We start from the raw sequence: 21,357 nt of genomic DNA, 5'->3' as shown, positions 1-21,357 counted from the left end.
CTGGTCAGAATTGTTATAGTTTCAGGGAAGGCAGATAATGAATTTCCAGACTAACTTCTGGGGGTTTTTTTGTTTGGTTGGTTGGGTTTTTTGTTTTGTTTTTATTTTGTTTTGTTTGTTTTCCCCCTTTTTATTATTATATAGTCATTGGGATTTTTTAGTCTTTCTGTGCTCTGTTTCTCCATACGGTTAACACTTTCAGAAAATTCTTCCTGATCCCATGAATTGGTCACTGAAACTGTGAAGCAAGATTCTGCTGCGTTTACAGCATAGCCCAGTTTTGAGGAAACAGTAACCAGTCTTTCTCTCCCATTGCCTTTACTTGCACACACATGCACACAGAGGATGAAGAGCACAGCCAGCGTGTTAGTGCAGCATAGAGAACAATGAAATATTGAATGTGGCAGGACTTGAGAATCAAACATCTACTTGTGCGGTTTGCGTTTACAGCTCACGTGATTTGTGTGCGTCATAGTGGTACTGGAATGTATGGGACAATGCACAGGCATGACTGACAGAGAAGGAGCGCTTGTTTACTATGATTCATGTAAGAATAGTATAGTTTTAGTAGTAGAACAACAATAGTAATGGAAATGAAATAACAATATTGTCTTTGCTTTTATTTAGAAAGTAAGTGTTGAAAGATTGCACTGATTAAATGTTACCTGTTTTAAGGCATTTTAAATGGTAAGACAGTTTTATACGTAGACCACGGTATTTTGTAAAATATGTTAATATTTGTAAATATATTTTAGAACAGTTCTTTTTCCTTGCAGCCTTTCATCTTGCTCAACACACAGTGATTACTTTGCTTTCTTTCCTTCTTTTTCTTTGCTTAATATGTAGGGGAGTTGTTTCTTCCTGCCAACTTTTTTCTTTGTTGATATAAAAGCATAAGTTGTTCCTAATGCAGTTCTCCCTTAAACATTCACTGTGCTCTGATAGGTTTAGCAGAGATGGGGATCACCAGGGGAATGGATGACTCAGGCTTTTACACACTGAGTCAACAGTCACAAAGAGTAGATTCATATACTTTTGGCATGTAAGTACAAGCTGTTGCTTCATTTCACTGAGTTTTGTTGATGAGTTTTTCCAGAATTAATTCAAGCATAGTACTGAAGTATTGAAAAGTATTGTGACTGATGTATATGGTCTGCTTGGACATAGGTTATGATGGAAAGTGCATTGACGTTGGTACCTACTTTCACTGTGTAACATTTGCAACTAAGAAAAGAGCCTTAGCATGCCTTTCATGTTTGTACTTTCATCAGTTTCTCTTTGAGTAGTATGTCAATGATGCCCACCAGATGTGTTTAAATATGTAACATAGAGCTGGTATTTGACTTTCACAGCCATGTAATGTTTCACTTTGTCCAAAGAGTGGTGTTTCTTTGAGAAGACCTAAGATTTTCTGTGATACTGCTAGCAAAATAGTTTGAAGGGCAATAATGCAGTGTGGGCCTGTGGGACTTGCCAGGCTGTGAACAGGAAATAACAAACTTCTCCTAGTCTTTGGCATCAGCTTAAAACTAGTCCTTGGGTTTTGTTAAACATTTTAGTTGGACTGTTTTTAAGGGAAGTGATGCACTGTGGCTCAAACTGACAAATTCTGTGTCACACCAGATCTTCAGTTCACTGTCAGCAACAACCTTATTGAATATTCTCTATGACTGAAAGGGCAGTTGTCAACAGTAGTAGCCCAATGTCACAATAGAGACAAATGACTCTGTCATCAAAGTAGATGCAGGTTTCATTTTATTTCATTTATCCTTCTGCACTGGGATCTCCCGAAGAGCTCTGATACTTTGTGCTGATCATCCCCATTGGGGATATGCAGATGAATTATCTTCATGTCAACTCTACCCAGTGAAATTCAAGATCATTTTGCTAAGCTGCCTTTTTACAGGAAAATGATCTAATGACTGGATTGCCCTACTATCACTGAAATTGTCTCCTATGCACAGATATCACCAAGGTGATGACCACTTAGTGCAAATCTTCTTCCTCTTGTTAAAAGTTTATCAGTAGGATAAAAGTCTGTGCTCTTGCTGCTAAAAGAATTAGTCTCATCTAGTTATTTGAGATATGCCACAAGTTAAGTCAGACCGTTATTTATGGGGGATTTACCTGTGTTCATCATGCACTAGTACTTTTTACAAGAGCTCCTGCCAGAGTCACTGATGACTTGGGGATTTATTTTTGTTTTTTCTAAGTTTCTTTCTCTTTCTGCTTTTCATTTCTGGTGTATTCCTGTCATCTTTGGAGGTCTGTTGACTTGTGAGCTGGCTAGCCTTCCTTTGTGGCAGGTGTGAAAAATTTGACTATATCTGTCAGTGTTTCAGCTTCTGGTAGTGAACGTGAGCTCCCTTGCTAGTCCTCTGAAACTGTGCTTTACCATGCTGTATTCTAAAAACATGATTATAGAGTGGAACATTTAAAGATTGGGTGGTGGCATAAGATCAGGGTTTGCAGGGGGAAATGGCTGTATCTGGAGATTTCAGTGATCTAATACGGCATCTGTGGTCAGCTTTAGAGAGGATATAGCTCAAAGAGGTCGTATCTGCCCAACTTTTGCTGCTTTGGTAACCGCTTTTCAGTAAATCTACTCATATAATTCTTCAGGTCATATCAAGTAGTGCTAATATTTAGAGTTAATTTCAATAATGTGGTGAGCCTTAGTAACAAGGAATTCCTGGCAACTTGCTATTCGAGTCTGGTGCTGTTATATCAGCTGTTTCATAAAGACCTCACCATACACAAACTTTTATTCTTATCCCACTTTTAACAACAAATAATGATAGTGTCAGTTTGAGACTGTCTACCAAGAGATTTCACTGGCAATTCAGGCTAAAGCAAAAACTTCAAAACATTCTGTGAAGGTTAAATTTAATTGCTTCCTTGTTCCGTTTTAACTGTTATGGAAGAGCGGTAAAAAAGCTTGCCAATTTTGCCTTTATTTTCTCAAGCAGCAGGTCCAAGTCCAAAGAAAAAATAAAGTATAAACCAAACTGAGTTGGCCTTTTGTATGTATCAGAGCTTTCCTTGCTTTGGCTTCTCATCAGACCAGGTTTGCTTGCTGTGAGGATAATCTGACTCACCTTTTAAAACATTAAAGGTCAGCTGCACTTGAGGAAGCTCTCGGTTGGCAGTGACTCCTAGGAAATGTCCTCAGCTCTTTCTTGACAATTAGCCTCTCTGAAACAGTAGGCTTTTCTTTTCTTCCCTCAGGCTTCTAAAATCCCAGTCTACTTGATGCACTGCAGAAAGCAGTGGGTAGGTCCTATCACACTGTTCACTATTGCATATTCCTTATTGAAGAATGTAAGGTGGGTGGGTTTTGCTTTTGAGCCGATGCATGCCCCATTAGTCCACGTCCCTTCTGCAAAGCGGCTAATGGTGCATTTGTTTCTTTCCTCCTCCTTTTCTTTCTTTTTTTTTTTTTGGTGCTTTCATCCTTTTGGTGAGAAGGCATTAGGTGTGTTAGTCTAAAGAGTGAACTCAGTCACCTTGCATGACTGTGAGCCCAGGATAAACATGAATTATTAAACAAGAACTGAATTTCTCTATTAGGTAGAATGAGTTTTAATAGTGATGTCATATATCAGAATACAATTATTCTTTTCATTTATATGCCAGTCACTGACAAAAAAATTGGTTATTTTGCTGTCTCCTTTTAGGTATATCGATTTTTATCTGATTAATTCTACTAAAATTTCATAAAGTATCAGACTGTATAAAGTAACCTAATCACCGATAGCACTTAACTGGTTTAGAATGGTCATGTACTGTGAAAATTGTCAGACAGGAGATGATCAAATTAGGCTAGTAAGAGAGATTTTGTGGCAAATTAAATGAGTGCTTATGTAAAATTACCTACTATTGCAGTGTGTGTAAGTGTGTGCGTATGCGCACGCACATTCATATACTGGAGCTGATGAGCCTCTGGCAGGGAGCTTTGCAGAAGCTGCAAGTATTTTTAGTGGAAACGAAATCTCAGTTCAGTTCTGCAGCATGTGACTTCCTATTTCTGTAAGTTACTTCCAAGGGACTTCCTCTGTTAATCGGCTTGTCTCTGGAGATTTAATCTGGAGCCGGAGTGTAGTCTGCTTTGTCCTGTGCCTGTGACAGCGTTTTCCCAGAGTTTTCTTTTGAGTATTCTATTTTTGTTTTGTACCGTCTCCAGCATGCAAGGATCTAGTGGCTGCTACCCGTGATCGGAAGCTGAATACGTTTATTCAAGTCTCGGTGGTACATCCAGCAGAGCACATTTTGACGAGGTATTCAAGCACTGAAATCGTGGAGGTGAGAATCTTTCTTATTCAATTAACGTGTTGATTAATGAATTGCTCGTTTCTTCCTTAGAAAGTGAATGAGAAATAAAACAAGTTAGTGCATAGGCTTAGGTAAGACAAGCACACTCTGGCAGTTAGTAAAGCATACCTAAGAGTGTTCTGTAGTTTTTGGCAGTTAACCAGGATAAACAGTTAGAAATGAACTTGGCTTTTCATGAAAGCTCTGTTGTTCCAAGTAGAGACCAGAGAATACTCCGATTCTCCAGACAGAGGTCTAGAATGAAACAGGGAATAGTTACTCTCATGAAAGGACAAGGCAATGCAAAGTAAAACTAAATTAAGAGTACAGTGAGTTTGTAAAGTATTTTTAAGTTACAGAAGAACATAGGTGTATTATATGGTTTGTTAGTCCTATCTGTTTCTTGTTGTATTTTTTCCATTGGAAAGGTGACACTTTTGCAATTTGAAAAATATTAGCTTACTTGTATAATTAGGGAAAAGAGTGTGTGTACGTAAGGTCTGTGACTGTATAAAATAATTAGTAACTTGCATCACATATTACAGCAAAAGTTGTCTGAGGCTGCTTTGCTAGTCTTCTCTTTGCCCTGTAAGCATCAAGGTCAGAAACAGCAAAAATGGTTCACAGAGAAAATTAAGTGTGAGCCGGCAATGTAGGTGTAACTTGCTTAACTTACTGGAGAAGACTCATTAAGAACAGGGAAGACTTATTGTAAACACACACATTTTTGCCAAAGGCTTGTTTTAACTGTTAAATACAACGAGAATGTTTAACGAGCCCTTTGTGTGATCAGTTTCAACCAACTACTAATTAAATTGTTATGGTTTCAGCCACCAACCATCCTGAAACTGCTTAATTCAAATATCTTGTATCTGATCAGGACGTTTCATTGCAGACTGTCTGGAATGATGTCGTGCATAAGATGGAATAGATATTTTTTTTTTAATAGAATTTGATGCATTTCCCAGCACAATGTCCTAGATCTGAATAAATCCCTGAATTTGTTGTGTCAAGGCTCTCAGCTTCATACTCAAGCTTTGGGGGAAGGGAAGGCAGGGGCACAGAAAAGTTAGTTTCTTCAAGAGAAATTACATTTATCATGCAAAATCGTTCATTTTACTTAATAGAAAATTTAAGGATACAAGCCTGGTAATATTTGGAAATTAAGTATAATTAAACATTATCTTACTTCACTATCGCCTAAGAGGGATATTGTAATCCCCTCCCCACAAATCAGTATCCTTAATGTAATACAGGGAATCTCTATAACATCTCTGTAGACGTTTTATTTGGACTTAATGAAGATCTCACTTTTTGTGTGTGTGTTTAAGTTATATATTTAGTTCATTTAAACTAATCTGAAATTGTGGTACTTTCAGAAAGTACCGTGGGAGAAAGAAAGATTGTTTATTACATGTGGTATTCCAGATACTGTTACCTGCTGGCTATGTTGTTTAAAGGCACGTTGCTAGGCCCTGTTTCAAAAGCACTTAATACTTTTTCCAGTTAAAAAAATTTCTAGGAAGTTTTTTGAAACTTTCTTTACAAAGTGTTAAAGTTGTCTGGTTTTCTCATTGGTTGGATAATACTTAGCTATTCACTTCTCTCTGCTGTAGAAGGCTAACCTCTTCTAAAGAGCCCACAGTTTCTGTACATCCATAATGGTATACTACACGTTGCACAGCTGTTACCCTACTGAATGTTTGATCATGTTACACAGGGTACAAGAGATCCACTGTTTTTGACTGGTGTGACATTCCCACCGGAATACCCCATCTATGAGGAGACTAAAATAAAACTAACAGTCTATGATGTCAAAGATAAATCTCAAGACACGGTAAGTGCTTTGCTTCATTTCTTGCACAAATCTTATTGAGGAATAGCAAGTTTGCAAATTGGGGAAATAGGTTTATGTAGAATTAGTTTTGCTCTTCTTTTATACTTAAAATGTACTTTATTTTTTGTTGTTATATTAGAGAATAGAGAAGGAGAATCATGCACTTAAGATGGACCCTTTGCTATTGTTTAATTGGTTACATGAATCAGCACAGGTATTCCTGGCAAATAAAAGATTACCCTTGTGTGCTTTTTGATGGCAGAGAACATATGGAATAGACTGAGATAACACCACTGTGAATAATTTTTCAGAAATACGTTTCTGATAATATTTTACTTATATGCCCAAACCAGAATGATGATAGAGCCTGTAACCTGATGTGTGAGAGAGATAATCATATTTTATTTTAATCTCTTGCGTGGTGATAATCGCAGCTGTCCCGTGGCTGCTGCTGTTATTGATTTGTAAGCGTCCAAGATCTGTGTCACTGCTAAAGGTGAATCATTTTGGGATCCAATGTTGTACACTTTTGGTTACACTGTCAGCTTTTTATGCTGAGAAACAGTTGAGATGATATATGGAGGTCAGTGGAAGTATTTGAATAATTTAACTGCCAAATATAGACCTTGAGTGCCATTTTCTGTGCTCCAGGTGATCTAGGATAGCCTTACAAACCCAGAAGATATCACAGGACCTATGGGAGATCTCTGTTTTTCTTCTGTGGCAGCTGGAGTCCAGCTGATAGTTTTCTCTTGGGCATCAAAAGTGTCCCTCGACACCTGTATTTAATTAGCTGAATTGCTCTTTACATATCTGTAATTGGCCCCCAGTATGATTAAAGACAGTGCAAGCTCATGTCATGACTGTATATGCATTCGTTATCCATAAGAAGGAAATCAAAGGCATAACTTGCCACTTGAGACTGTCTTTGAACTGCTTACATAAGTAAAGTTATATGTTTAGAGGACTTCTAATTTTGTTCAGACAGAAAATAGTTGATAAGTTCATTTCAATTTTGGACTCTTGTGAGCAAACAGGTTGGATCTGTCTCCTCACTGTGCTCTTTAATGGGAATGTGTGGAATATTTTAGACACGGGAACCTGGATTTCTTTCTGGTTTTATGGACTAAGGTATTTTATTCTGTTTAAGAGTAACCAGGGAAGGGACACGTACACACATTTTCACAATGTGTATGTTTTAATTTTTGGTCACGGTTTAGACTACAGGGGCTTAAAACGGGATCTGCTGTTTCTCCAGTAGAGTTGTCACTCATGGACAGATACAGGAATTGAGTGAAAGGAGTTTGACTTTGCCCTTTCCCTTGTCCCTTGTGACTGACAGATGATGGAAAATAATATGCTATCTGTGAATGAAAAAAGTGGACTTGATACATAGAGCTATCCCTGTACTCTTCTAGTTGCAGACCTCTATACTGCCACTTATGCAGGACAAGATCTAGCCAAGAGAACGAATATATGTTTTTGCAAACTTCTAAGAACTTTTTATAGTTGTCCTTTATAATTGTAGTAGAGGACTAGAGTCTTTCTCAGAGAATCCCATTAATGTAGTTTGTAAGTCACAAGAGAGAATACCTTTCTCGTTTGTCATAGCAGTTATGTAGTTCCTATGTAAAACATTCTGGGTTTATAGTTTATGGTATCTTTTTGTAGGGGAAAATGTTAATCCCATCTCTGGTTTACATATATTTAGCCTTTTATTAATATTCAGCTGTTTTAAAACTGGATGTAGGTAAAAAAAAATAAATTAAATAAGCTGTAAGATTTAAATTAAGGTAGACTGCAGCATGTGTGAATGACTCTGGGTCACCCAGGTTGTGACTTCAATTGTGGTGGTATTTGGACTTTTGTTTACATCCTAGAATATCAGCAGCGATAAAACTAATGGCTTGACTTTCTTTCCTATAATTGGAAGCCAACACTTTTCTATTAATTCAGGTGACTTTTCTGAATCTGAAGGTGTATATAGATTCATAAAAGTCAGGTTTAAATGAGCTATAGCACGATACCATTACCAGCATAGCTGCAGCAGCGCAAACCTCAATGCTTGCTTCATGACCCAAGAAGTGGGATGTGTCCTTTTGGCAGTAAGCCTGTTCCAAGTGCCGTGATTTCACAGTTCTGATTATCTAGGCTGCAATAAAGCTGGCTTCTTGTTCCTCAAAAACTGCTGCCACAGCTTCTGGTCGCAACACACAGCCGCACCATTTCTCCAAACAGACAGGTATTCCACTTGGGGGTGGAGGGGAATCCAAGGCTGTTAGGTATGCTCTGCTCCTCTAGGCCGTGTTTCCAGACCAGTCACCAGCTCATACAAGTGAGCATTTATGGCAAAATAAACCTTGGACCTGACTATAAAATATTTTGCAGAAACTGGGCAAAAAACTACACTAATAAGAATTCCCACAACATCAGGGCTCTACCACTCCTGGTTACTTTAGTTAAACAGTTCAAAGTAGCCAATATCCCTCATTGCAAATATATACTTATTCTTTTCTTATTTCTCTTGTAATTAAAACGAAACTAAAGGAAGTGAATTCTGGGCGTTAATTAAACTCAGCAGGATTTTACTGCCACAAACAGAAGGCTGTAGAGAAGGTGCAGAAAGGGCAGTGGATACATCATGGGGTAAAAGCATTTTCTTTCTTTTGCCTAAACCTGCCTCTGCCTATACAAGAGTATTAGGTGTCATTTTCAACCCCCCTACAAAAATAATTAAATACTGCTCAGTTTGTGCACACGGGTCATAATGTTAAAGTGAAAGGGGATGCTCCCCAGTGACAGACAACCAGAAATTTTTTTTTGGTACTGCTGACATGCTACTTGTGCTGCTTTTTTAAACAAGATTTAAAAATAATCTTGCAATGCTTGCATCCCTATACCAGAAAGCAGATAGTTAACTTCACTCTTGCCTGTTATTTAACTTACATTATGTAAGAAGTGCAGTTTAATTATATTAAAGTACTCTGCAGCTGGTTTCACATTCACTGCGCTTGACACACTGAATGTTTTAACTGCACTTTTCACTTTTATGCATCTCTGTCTGATGTTGATCATAATTATATCTTGGCTGTGTCAGGCTTTCTGTAATTGAGGCTTTTTAATATAATGAAACACTTTTTTTTTGTTTTGACTAGTCTTTCTAAGTTAGGGTGATTGGTTCCTGTAAGTTTTCATGTAAATAGAAACTTTTAACAGAGACTATGCTATTCCAACTTTACTTTGATATAGTTGGAATAAAGAAGTTAATAGAGTGTGTTTATGAAATATAATTTAAATATATCCAGTGAAGCCATGCATACAAAGCAGTGGGTAATGCCATATTCTGAAAAATGTACAGTGACATCTGTTTCTACATCACAAAGATTTTCTTCCCATATTGCCATGAGCAAATTTATCTTTCGCTGACTTGAGCTGCACTGTCTTTAAGATTTTAGATAGTTGGGTTCTGTTGTAATGCTGGTACTGCACCTGTTCTTTAAGCCATTGTCCAAGAAAATCAGAACTAGAGGCTCATATCCTGTTAAAATATTATCTCTGTACCACTTTTGCACAGGTACCTATTATTATCTTTCCTGTAAGCACGCAGGTTTGCCCAGTTTGGTCTAGCAAATTTTAAAGCTGAAGACAGGTTTGTTCACTTTGAAAATACTGCTTAGCATAAGTCGGGTACCACAGCCACATGACAGACCTGCAGCAAATACAAAATATATGAATTTGTGTTACGTTAAGAGTAGGGAAAGCCTAGTGACTAATGTGGGAGACAGCAGTCTTTCTGTTCTGTATTTATAATATATATACTTGTGTCCTGCAAGCAAGCGTTCTGAACTTTGTTGTGCAGAGCAGTGTGGCTATTTTTTTTAGGCAAGTACTGTAACATTTAGTGATGGTGAGGCTTCTGTTTGCTTGTTTTCCAAAACTGGTTCTTCTGTTGCTGCATCTGCATCTGACTTGTGTTTGTTTCATACAGTTACACCTACAGCTTAATTTCTTACCATACCAACTTTTCTATCTGTAAAGTGGGGTTGAAAATGTTTGCATCTTGTATGATGGGATCGTGTTTATTTTAAGTGAAGCAAGATCTTGAGGTAAACACTGTTGTAATGTTCTGGTATGACATGCAGTGAGTCGGGCTGCCTCCTTTTGATCTACACGTGGAGAGGTGCTGGAAGCAGAGGACAGGAGCAACTTTCTGTATCTGGTGACAATGTTCTGTATCTGGTCTCTGCATCACCCCTTCACAGATTCCCCTTATTGTTAGGAGGGGATGGAAACCAGGAAGCTTGAGAAGAAGCTTCATAAGCAGAGGTTTCGTATACCAACTAGGGTTAGAGATTTAACAGATATTTTTGCTTTTTGTCTTAGACCAGCAGGTAGATATCCATCCAAAGTAGATCCTGTGGATGGATATAACTACTGGAATTCACATGTGATATTGAAGATACAAACAACCCCTCTAATGCTATTTTCTGAGAGCAAGGAGAAACTGGACATGTACAAGGCAGTTGAAATAATACATGTTCTACAGTCTGGTCTTGCATTTGTTAATTCCCAAATTTTCTGTTAATCACTGAGAAGAAAATTAGATTAATTTGATAATTTTAAGAGTAGTAGGGATAGAAATGAAGTTTTGGATATGGGAACATACATTATAAAGTGACAATTTTAGATTATTTGGGCTTCAATTTATATGTCTTCTAACTGTTGAGGTTTGAATCGTCTATTAAACTTACTCACTATGAAAGTAAACTTGCAGAAGTTGGTTTTTTTTTTTTCTGTTTTTCTTGATATTGCAAGTATCCCTGTTAAAATCAAATCACACTGGGGTGGGTTGTTGGGAAATTAAGAACGTCTGTCATGAAAGAGGCATTTTGAGTTCAGCTGCGAAGCCAAATCCAAAGTGACAGCATTCCGTGTTCCCTTGTGGGCATTGATCTGTATCGCAAAACCACCACGCAGTTTAGTGTGGTTTGCCATCTCTGCTGAAGAGGCCCACGGCTTGAATATTAGGAACACTGCAGAGTAGGATGTCAAATGCATTAGCAGAGATAAATGTGAAAGCTTGCACATCACCTACCTGCACTCTGCCTGTACCAGAGTACTCTCAGTCCCTCACTCTCGTCAACACTAAAACTGCTGAAGCTGTTTTTCTTTAAAACTTGAAGCAGTGTTGAAAATGCTCTACTTTGTTTAAAGAAAAGACACTTTAAATTCTTTCTTTTCTCAGTTCTGTTCACTGTCATCTCTGCAGAATTTGTAGAGAAATATTGCCTTAAATTAGAAACTCTTATTATCTCATTCTTCTTAATAGAGCAGTACTTTACAGTACCACGGTCCTACCCACAGAAATACTTGCAATAAAGCTTTAGATATTCATGTTTCTTCTCAAAATCATGTAATTTTTTCACAAGTATATACTTGATGATAGATTTAGTTTTCCTTTTGTGTCAAACTATATATTCTTACTAAACACCATTAATAGAGATTTTTTGGGGGAATGGTTTCATTCTTCTGGGCACATACATGTGGAATCCACCTAAAGCATTATTGTCAGTCTTTCTCAGTATTTTTTTAAAAGTCTGGATACATTTGGGTTTATATTGAAATAAAATCTTTCTTTGAAGTGGCTGAGGGTATAATAAGGTTTCATATATCTTAGTGAATCTGTAAGAGAATTGGGGATAAGTGTCAAGACCAGGAAAGTTACAGGTATAAACTTAAAGTCCATTTGTAGCCTCACTGCTCTTTGTGCCTAGCCCTTGAAAATGCAGTGGGAGGATTTGGCTTTGCAGAAATTTTTCTCTCTTTGAAAGCATCCTGCTTTTCATCCTATTTTTTCTCCTACCCTTTTATTATTTTTTTCCTAATTGAGGCAAACTCCTCCCTATTGCTGTATCTTCGGGGAAAGTTGTAATCTACAGTTAGTTAATTTTCCATTGTCTTTTCCTTTTCTATCTGTTCTGTCAATCAAATGGTACTGCTGCCTCACATCAGGCTTTAAGACCAATTGATTTCTGTAAAAATGTAAAGGGTTGCCTTGGAAATTGCTTAGAAATAAGGGAACCAAATAGGAAATGATAACATTTTCTTGTAGATTTTATTTTAACCAGCTAAGGATTTCAGTAACATATGTATGATTGTTCCAATCTCTGTAGCACTGTCCAAAAAGCTTGCAAATGTATCATTCTTCCACGAATACTTTGTATATGCATATTCATAGTTATCTTTCATTGCTCCATCCCTCACTAGACCAGCACAGAGCACATGAGAATAGTCAAACAAATCCAAGGTGGTTATTGCACTGCCCTGTCATTTCTAATGATGACTTTTAGGGTTCAAGGGGCACATGCCTAGTGTAGAAGGCCAGGGTCTTTTCCTCTGAAATACGCGTGCTGCAGTGAATAGAGGAAGAGCACGGCACAATGTTTCTTTAGTCAGTGTGAAGCAATTTGACTGTGAAAACATGACCTCAGATTGAAGAACGTGCTTCTGTCCTTTCAACGGGTTTGATCTGCTTTCCCTGCCGGTGCCCTTGACCCAGGCCTCCCCTGGACAAGGCACTGGAGGAGCAGCTCCTCAGGACGGGCGGCTGGTGCTCCCAGCAGGCTGGGTACTGCAGCCCTCAGGGGCAGCCCAGGCACTGCCGACACGAAGGGTTTCCTTGTACTACATGCAGCAACACGGGAATGTTTGAATGACTCAAAGGATAAGATTTGTCAGTTCTCAGTGGTGATTTCCCTTTTTTTCTTAGGTGAATGATCAGTTAGTCCCATCATACCAGCACAGACACTGTAATGTACAAAAGGGGAACTGACATTCAAGAAAATAGGGATGTGTTTGCCTTTAGCTATAGCTACTTATTATGATTATACACACAACAGTTGATATGTTTACCTATAGTTGATGGGTAGTTTGTAAATAAGAGGCACTTGTGCAGGTCAAAAAAAGCAGAAGATTTAAGAAAACGTTTTTTCAAGTTCGAAAAGCTCCATTTTTGCCTGTTGGACGCATTTTTGGTAGTTTCTTTACCTGGGAAAAAATCCCCCAAATGGATGTCTCTGTTGTTGATATAGAAGCACTTCTAACTTTAAGTGGATACATTGAAGTCCTTGAAAAATCACAGCTGCGAACTTCTGTTTAATTTTTTGTGGTTTGTGTGCTTTTGTCAAATAAGGCTTTAGAATACTCTAGTACAAGTAATTGTCTTTATATTGCAAGAAAAAAATGTTCATGCCTCCTGCTTTACTTGCAGCCAAAATTGTACATTAATAGAAATGAATTAACTGTAGAAACTGTATTAAATGTTGGAAAAAAAAAAAATGTTTATAGTGTAGCTTCTGCCTCTTAATCTTCACTAAGGAACTTCCATTTTTCTCAAATCCCAGTTCAGTACTAATGAAAATAGAGTGACTTCCTGAAATTGTTTTGATTTTATAATATTTGTTATCTTCATTTTTTAGCATCTTGAAAAATCAAACATGTTCTCATATTCTTAACCATGTCCCTTCATAGAAAGGTACTTACAGATATTGACGTAAAATAGAAGGCACAATATATTTAAAATCTAGTCCTTCAGTGGCAAAAATATTTCTGCATAATATTTAATATATTTAGATGCAATAAGGATTGAAAGGATGAAATTTATATGGAGCAGTGGTAAGTCTGCTCTTGCTTTTCTGTTATGAAAGCAGGCACCTAAAACCAGCTTGGAAACAGATTTTTCTTTTAAAGTCTTGGGGTATGTGTTGTGGGAAATTGAAAATGGAACAAATTCAATCTATTAGAACAGATTTTTCTCCCTCTACCATGTGTCTCACAAAAGTGTTCTTTACAGTTATGAATATGCTTGTACCACTAAATGTTTGCGTTTGGAATTTTGTAATTATAAAGTAAAGCTGAGCAAATAATTCTATTTAAAAATTAAGTAAGAATCATATGCATTGGTCGTAATATGAGACTTTATCTTCTTGAGGAAGCTTTTGTTAGAAGAGTATAGTTAATTGCTCTCAGAGTAAACTAGTTAAATGTTTTGTATTGTGCTGTATTTTAAATATTTGATGAATAAACATGAAAGGCTTGTGTAGTCATTTAGGAATTCTAGTGCCATTAGAAATGCATGTATCATTGAATTTTACAGTAATCAAAGCCTCTTTATGTAATCATTATGCAGTATATTACAGAAACAAATTCCCATGTGGCTGAAATTCTCCATGCTTGGCTTTCTTCATGCCAGAAATGAGGATTTTGTTTTGATCTGTTCTTTGTTTTGTCCTGTTCACCATGGATTGCATGATCATAAAGGGAGGGGAAAAAACACTGCTTTCTAACATGCAGTTTTTTAAGAAACTGTTTGCAGCTTGCATAGTGATGGCTGGAAAGCCAAGAGAACGAAGGACAAATATAGTCTATGGCGTGGTCAAAATTTTGTGCATTTGGTTCTCTCAAAATCACAAGAGCATAAATGTGAATGACCATTATGAACATCAACAATTGAGGTCAAGTTTTCAGTGTACAAAGCAGTTACCTTATTGAACAGAGTATCAGCTGCTTTGTAGTGTTACAGCACTTTATGCTATATGAAAGAGATTTCCTTTCACTGAAAAGTAAACTGAATTCCCTCACCTTGAGCTTATTACTTATTGATGAGATCATGGATCATTACCAAGGAGTCACTGGCACAGTGACATTAGCTATGATTAAATTTAGTCTTTGGTGGTTTTTTTTCAGCATTCTGGGGTGTTGAGAATTGGTGGATTTTTTTTTTTTTTCTTCCCCTCTGGAGTTCTTTTCATCATAGTCATGGTATTTTAAAACCAAGAATAGTTGAAGGTTTTTCTAGTACCATGCAGCTGTTGACGTTTATTCTTGAAGTCTTTATTATTCTTAAATCCTTTGTCATGTATGCAGTCTCACTGATGTGAAATGAAAAAGCTGAAAGTCACAATTATTCAAACCATTTTAATAAGTTTTCTTATTTTTCTTCTTTTTTTTTTTTTTTTTTTCCTCCAGTTCAGAGTAGGGAACACTATGGCTTTCTATTTTATTTATAGTTCCTTCCTCTAGTTTTGTTTTTCTTTCCCAGCTTTCTCTGCAGGCTTCAGCATATTTCAGTAAGGCACAGCGTTTAAAACATAACTGTGGTAATGGTTCATAGAGCTATCAAGGTAACTTACTTTAGAGCAAAACCAAAGATAGCAGTTACCAAAGACTGTTCTATCAATTTTGACTGTAAAACTTACACCTGAGCCACCTACAAGTGAAATTCAGAGGGCTCTCACTGGAAAGAAATTAGACAAATGCATTTTGTCTAGAAGTTGATAAGCAGTCATGTTGTCATACACGCAAAGGAGTAGTACATTTGCACCAATTCTAGTTTGTATATTCTTGTGAGATAAGACAAAAATTTTTTGAGGATGTGTGCATTACATTGATCTGATTTGATACGTACAATCATTTCTGGTGGAGGCTGAAGTTGTCTTACTTCGTGTGTCTCACATATGGTTGTCTAAATTGTTCAGGTTTTTGGTTCTACAGTAAGACTGGGGGCATTTGTCACTGTATTGTTGTTAGACAATACAAAGAAAATCACTGGATCTCTGTGGAGTAGAAGTGAGAGCGGAGAGTACTACCTTCTCTCTCCTGGATCTATTAGCACAAAATTATGCAGGTGTTACTATCTAGCAAGTTTATGTCTGTACTACTTCCACCAAAATCTGGAAGTGGGACCAGAGGCAGCACTGGCTTGCAGCTCCTCAGTTTTATATTCCCTACTGTTTTCAGAAGTTTTACTGGGAACATCAGAAGCGGTCAAGAGTACTAAGCTTTTTTCTATATGCATTGAGATATAAATGCTAATTCTTTTGATTGCAACAGCATCTGCACCATGAGCAGTTGTATGGATCCGTTTTGTATTAAAATGCAGATTCACAGGTTTGGGTTGGGAGAAAACCATTTCTCTGTTGAGATGACTTCAGACAGGATTGTCTGCTTCCTGACAGAAAATCTGTGTCGTGTGGGACAAATGTAATTTATTTCCTGTAGAAGGCAGCAGTCAGTATGTCTTTGAGATGCTTGGAAGGCTTGGATTTTGATGCACAGCTGCCTTAGTGAAATCGAGCATAGAGGTCCTTGATTTGTTATACCTGTAGATTCTCACTGCCTCTGTTCCTGGGGAATAAATTGGCATCTTTTCAAAAAGAAGTAATTGCAAGTCTCTCGCTCAAGAAATTATCTCTGAATGTGGAAGCTCTGGACAGTTATTGCCCAATTATTGCTACCCTGTTCTGAAATAACATCACTCCTGTGGCAAGGAAGTTTCTGAATAAATTAACTGTGCCCAAATGGCTTTCAGGCTTGGGTATGACAGAAGAAAGACTGTCCTTGCAATATAAATTAAAGTATAGGTACATACGACCTGTTCCATGGAGAGGTTTCCTGAAATACATTTTCTGTGTATGTACAATACTGTGTGAGACTTGTGTCCAGAGTTTCATTGTCCATTAAGACAACCTTGGCTTTATTAGTCAGCAGTCCTCTCCTGGTGGATAAATCTGTCTTGATTTAGAATTAACCCTAGTACGGAGTGTTTTGTACTAGTACAGCGGCGGATTGCTTTCCCCTGCTCCTTAGAGTGTTCCTCAGCTCATTGGCCCCAAGAACAGGCTCCTGTAGGAAGGACCAGCGGGCTTAAAGTTTTTATGTCTGTTTTTAGACATGACAAACATCATAATCAGCAGTACATGCAGTACAAAGAACACAAAAAGCCTGTTGACTCCAGTTGCATTAAAATCCACAGGAATAGGATACTGGCATTTTTAACATCTATCTTAAATATTGTCCCCCAAAACCTACGAGCTATCTGTTGAAGTTGTTAAAGAGTAACAAGAAGTGAAGGGATATCACCTAGTTTGAAAAGGCAAACTATTATTTGCCTTGGTTTTGGTTTGTTTTACCCCTTCCTACTGCCAGTTCACTTTTTTCCAGATTGACAGTTTGGTTTTCTGTTAGGTCTGCAGCCTGTTCTGTATGCCTGAAATGGACCATGCTGTTTCTTAGTGTTTCTGAAACTGTTAGGTGAAGCTGTTCCTAGAGTTACCTGATTTTTTTTTTTTTCCCCTTTAGTTAGACATACTGGACATACCCATTGAAGTACTGTTGAATATGAGTAGTCTGTCCTTTACACAGGAAAAACTGGAAATTCAGCTTATTTACATGATATAGTTCATACATCTTATGATCTGAACGCTTAGCTAAAGTAACATAAAATATCCTTTTCAAGAGAAATTGTAATGAAATTTATATTTACTATATTTGCATCTGTGATACATTTGTAGTAATCTTATGAGACTGTATAACTTAGTCCTTTTGATTAGGTTATAATTTTTGATGCATTAGAATTACTACAAACAGAAGGAGCAATAAATTCTTTGCTTCTTTAGCGAGTGACTGTCATTTATAGCAATTTATTGAGATGCTGTAAGTTAGCCTGCACAGCATCACATTTCACATTTGATTAAAATTAAAGGGGTTGGTTCTGACTTTGGGAGCTCAGCACTGTAGGCCCTGACTGTTTCAGACCAGGTGTTTTGTATTCTGACTGCTTGGCACTTTCCACAACTGAGGTTGCACTGTCTGAAATAGGATGCAATAGATACTTTATATGGTAATGGCAACTAGTGTAATATGGGTCTAGGGACTGGGGAAAAGTTCTAGGTTTGAAACAAATCGCATAGCTTTATTAGGGATAAAAAGCATAGTTTTATTTTATAACGAAAAGCAAATGTGTTTTCAGATGGTTTTAACATTTTTATGAATTCTAGTCAAGAGACGATAACAGTAAGCATATGTGGTTTGGGAGCATGTAGATGTTTTTCGCTACCATTTTCCCCACCAAGTAATGAGAGCTCAAGATTTTGACCTGGAAATAAGCAAACTTTATTTTGAAAATGAGCTTCTGAGGCAACCTCAGGACTGTGTAGCAGATATGTTTTGCAGTAACACCCTGTAGTCCTTCTCCACTGATATCCAGCCCTGGAAATCTGGGAGAAGAGATGTGGTGAGTGTCTTGGCCAACATCCCAACGCAAAGTGCATGTTGGGAGGCAGATGCTAGGAGGAATCTCAGGGTCTCATTTTCGGATGTGTTCTAGATGACCAGTCTAATAGTGCATAGCAAGTAGTGCCATCATTGCTCTCTCCAGATGACACACCGCACTGAAGTCATTTGTTTGGCTGACCTGTTTCATGGCTGCTGAAATTTGATTTGGGGACATGATGGGTGGAAGATGGGAAGTAGCTGGCCAAGCGAAAAAATTAGCAGGGACATGACAGCAAGAAAGTGTCGGGGGGGGGGGGGGGAGGGGGGGGGCGGGGGGGGGACGGGACAGGGACGGGGACGGACACGACACATATACACAGAGGCAGAGAGATTGATGTAGAAAGTGTGGCCAAACTTTGATACATTAAGACTTAAGTAGGCCACCCCTTTCTATCTTAGGTTTGCATATAGTAAGAGCTAGACTTGTTTGTTTGCATACATATAGAGCTGGATCTCTGAAGTGGGCTTCGAGTTCCTTTGATATAAGCTGTTGGAAGGAGTAATGACACATGTTGCAAGGCCCTGGAAGGAGTTACTGGAGAAATAACCATCAGTACTGTGGAGCCTCAAGATAGTACATCTTTGTCTTTGAGTTTGTAGTGCAAAATACAGAATTAGCTAACATATGAATCATACAAAGGCTAAAAAGTTGTGTGACAGAAGTACAAAGCTCAGGTAAAATGAAGGAGGCCCCATGTTTCCGTGCAATTGCTTTGCTAATCCAGAGCTCATGTAATTACACTGTATACCTGCATACTCTTGTTTTCTGTGCCTAAGGCTTTCTGGTTAAGTGGTGGTGTCAGCGTCATTTGCTTCCACAGTCGGTAATATAGTAACATTGAATATAATAAAATGTAATGGGTTTTTCTGTCTGTGATGTTGGGTGTGAAAGTTGGGTGAGGGGGAATAAATTCAGTTTCAGCCTCTGTAAATACGGAACTTAGAGCATTGTGTATGTTTTATTTTCCTTGAAAAATCCAGTCAATATATACTGGTATCACTAGCAAGCACAATATGATGAGTTATGCAGGTGTATTTCTTACTATCTTTAAAAAAAAAAATCCCATTCAGAGAATATTGAATTATGTGTAATTTGCTTACCTACACCAAAATAGTAATTTCAAGCAACTATTTAATTTTATTTGTGGTTTCTCATTTATGTGATTTATTCATGGCTCATTCAGATTTAGTCCTTCAAACTATGAGAAAAAGCCTATAATACTTTATAAAAGCCACTTAGTTTCTCAATGAAATATTTAAGTTGCCTTTTTCAAAGAGGGAAACATTTTAATTACTATTGAATTAATATAATAATCCTACATTATTATTAGCACTTATTTTAAGCAGATAAACACTTTCTCCCAAATGAGCCTATGCTGATGCTGTAAGACCATTCACCTGTAATAACACTTCACCTTCCCAAAGAATACAGTGGTTTTGGGGGGGACATTTGGTTTGGCTCAAATTTATTTTCTCGTCCTCCCTGAAATGAAACCTGTTTTAAAAGGTGGTATTAGACAAAGCAGCCTTTAAGTGTTTGAAAAAAAGGCCCAAGAATGTTCGCCTTGTATGTTAGATTTTTCTTGAAGTGGTTTTATTTTGGTTTGGTTTTGTTGGGGGGATGCGTTTAGGGGGAAAGGGACTGTTTCTCATAAGATCCTTGGCTTGATGGTACTCTAAACTTGCCAGGTCTAGCTGTCTGGGTGAGTCAAAATTTCCATGTGGCATCATTTCTGGAGCTTGGGCTGGCAGGGAGTCTGAGGGCGGGGTGCTGCTTGCAGCCTGGAGTATAGGTTAGTATCTGAGCAATAATAGCATTTGCAAGAGAGAAGGTTGAAATTCTGAAAGGTGCATGTATTTACGTGAAGTTTTTAAAAATAATTTTAAGAAGGGAGCCTAAGTTTTTCCTTTTTAATCTCCTCCCAGTTTTCATATCACTTAGAAGGTCGCATTTAAGTGGTTTATTTTATAAGCTGGGTGAAAAGATGGGAGTTTGTTCCCCATGGTCTAAAAGAGCAGTATGTGCTGTTTAGTGCTCTGACTTTTTTCTGTTTGTTGTTTGTAGAGTCAGTAGTAACAAAATCCTAAAGAAAACGAACACGGTCTGTACTGAAATTCTGAATAGCATTGAAGGTCTACTACATGTTAATAGAACAGTTCCTGTGTATACAGGAGGAACTTGTATACATGTATATACAGTCATGCTTTCTTTAAGAAAAGGTGCTACTTTTTGAAGTATAGCTTCTTCAGGATGTTTAAAGAAAAAAGACGAAATGTAGGTTACTATATCCAGTATCTTTATTTACTTATTTATTTGTTGGTGCTTTTTTCTAGCTCTAAATTTATATGGTCCTTGTAACCACTAATTGAGTTAACTGTCTCTCCTTAACCTTTCAATTCTTAGAGAGGAAAATTGAAGAAGTAGGGCTTTTATTTGTTACTTTTGGTTAGCTTCAGATCCAGATTTGGAATTTTACCAGTTCTGTTAATCAATCTTTCTCTCTAATGTCTGTATCTGAAAGTGGAGGTCACTTGTGAGTGCAGTATTTCTCCGGTGGTATTACGTTCAAACACAGAGTTGTTTGCAGCACATACTGAGTGCTCCCACTTGTCTCCTCTGGGATTCTATAAAAGTGTTACTATGTTCAGACTATTTTGATACTGAATATTAACTTGCAGCAAGTTATTGACTGGAAAATATTTGTGCAGGGAAGGACAGCAACTACGCTGTTTAATCTGAAGAAATCCACATGTGTATCCTCCTATTTTTAAAATAAAAGCCTCATGGCAGCAGGTAGTTATTTTAATACTGAAGATATAACTGAATGTTAGTTATCTGATTGTGGTGGTTCTTATGATGTTCTTATGATGTTCTTGTGTGTAGCACCATTGCAAAGTTTTGCCAAGTGTGCAGTCTCTGTGTGTGCCTCTTGATGGCAAGCTTTCTTTTGCCTAAAACCTTATATATATAATGTGTAGGAAGAGAATTAAGTGACTTTGGAATAAGCCGGAGGATGCTGAACCCGTGAGCTGCATGGCCCTTCTGGTCCTGCCCACATGGCTTCTAACAGTCAAGCTCTAACTCAGGCTCAGTG

General features: G+C 37.6%; 1 protein-coding gene across 8 annotated transcripts in view; it reads left to right on the top strand.

Annotated features, from left to right (window-relative positions):
• The window catches only part of INPP4B (inositol polyphosphate-4-phosphatase type II B), a 333,154-nt gene that overhangs the window by 150,079 nt on the left and 161,718 nt on the right, over positions 1–21,357 (top strand). For all 8 annotated transcript variants that reach the window (XM_074823724.1, XM_074823728.1, XM_074823726.1 and 5 more), the window contains 2 exons: positions 4,184–4,302; positions 6,032–6,148. In XM_074823724.1, coding sequence (XP_074679825.1) covers positions 4,184–4,302; positions 6,032–6,148 — 236 coding nt within the window. The remainder of the gene's footprint in view (positions 1–4,183; positions 4,303–6,031; positions 6,149–21,357) is intronic.

This window comes from Strix aluco, chromosome 4, assembly GCF_031877795.1.
Source record: "Strix aluco isolate bStrAlu1 chromosome 4, bStrAlu1.hap1, whole genome shotgun sequence".
Taxonomy (NCBI): Eukaryota; Metazoa; Chordata; class Aves; order Strigiformes; family Strigidae; genus Strix; species Strix aluco.
The sequence above is the reverse complement of the archived record's forward strand: the minus strand, read 5'-3'. Positions and strand labels throughout refer to the sequence as shown.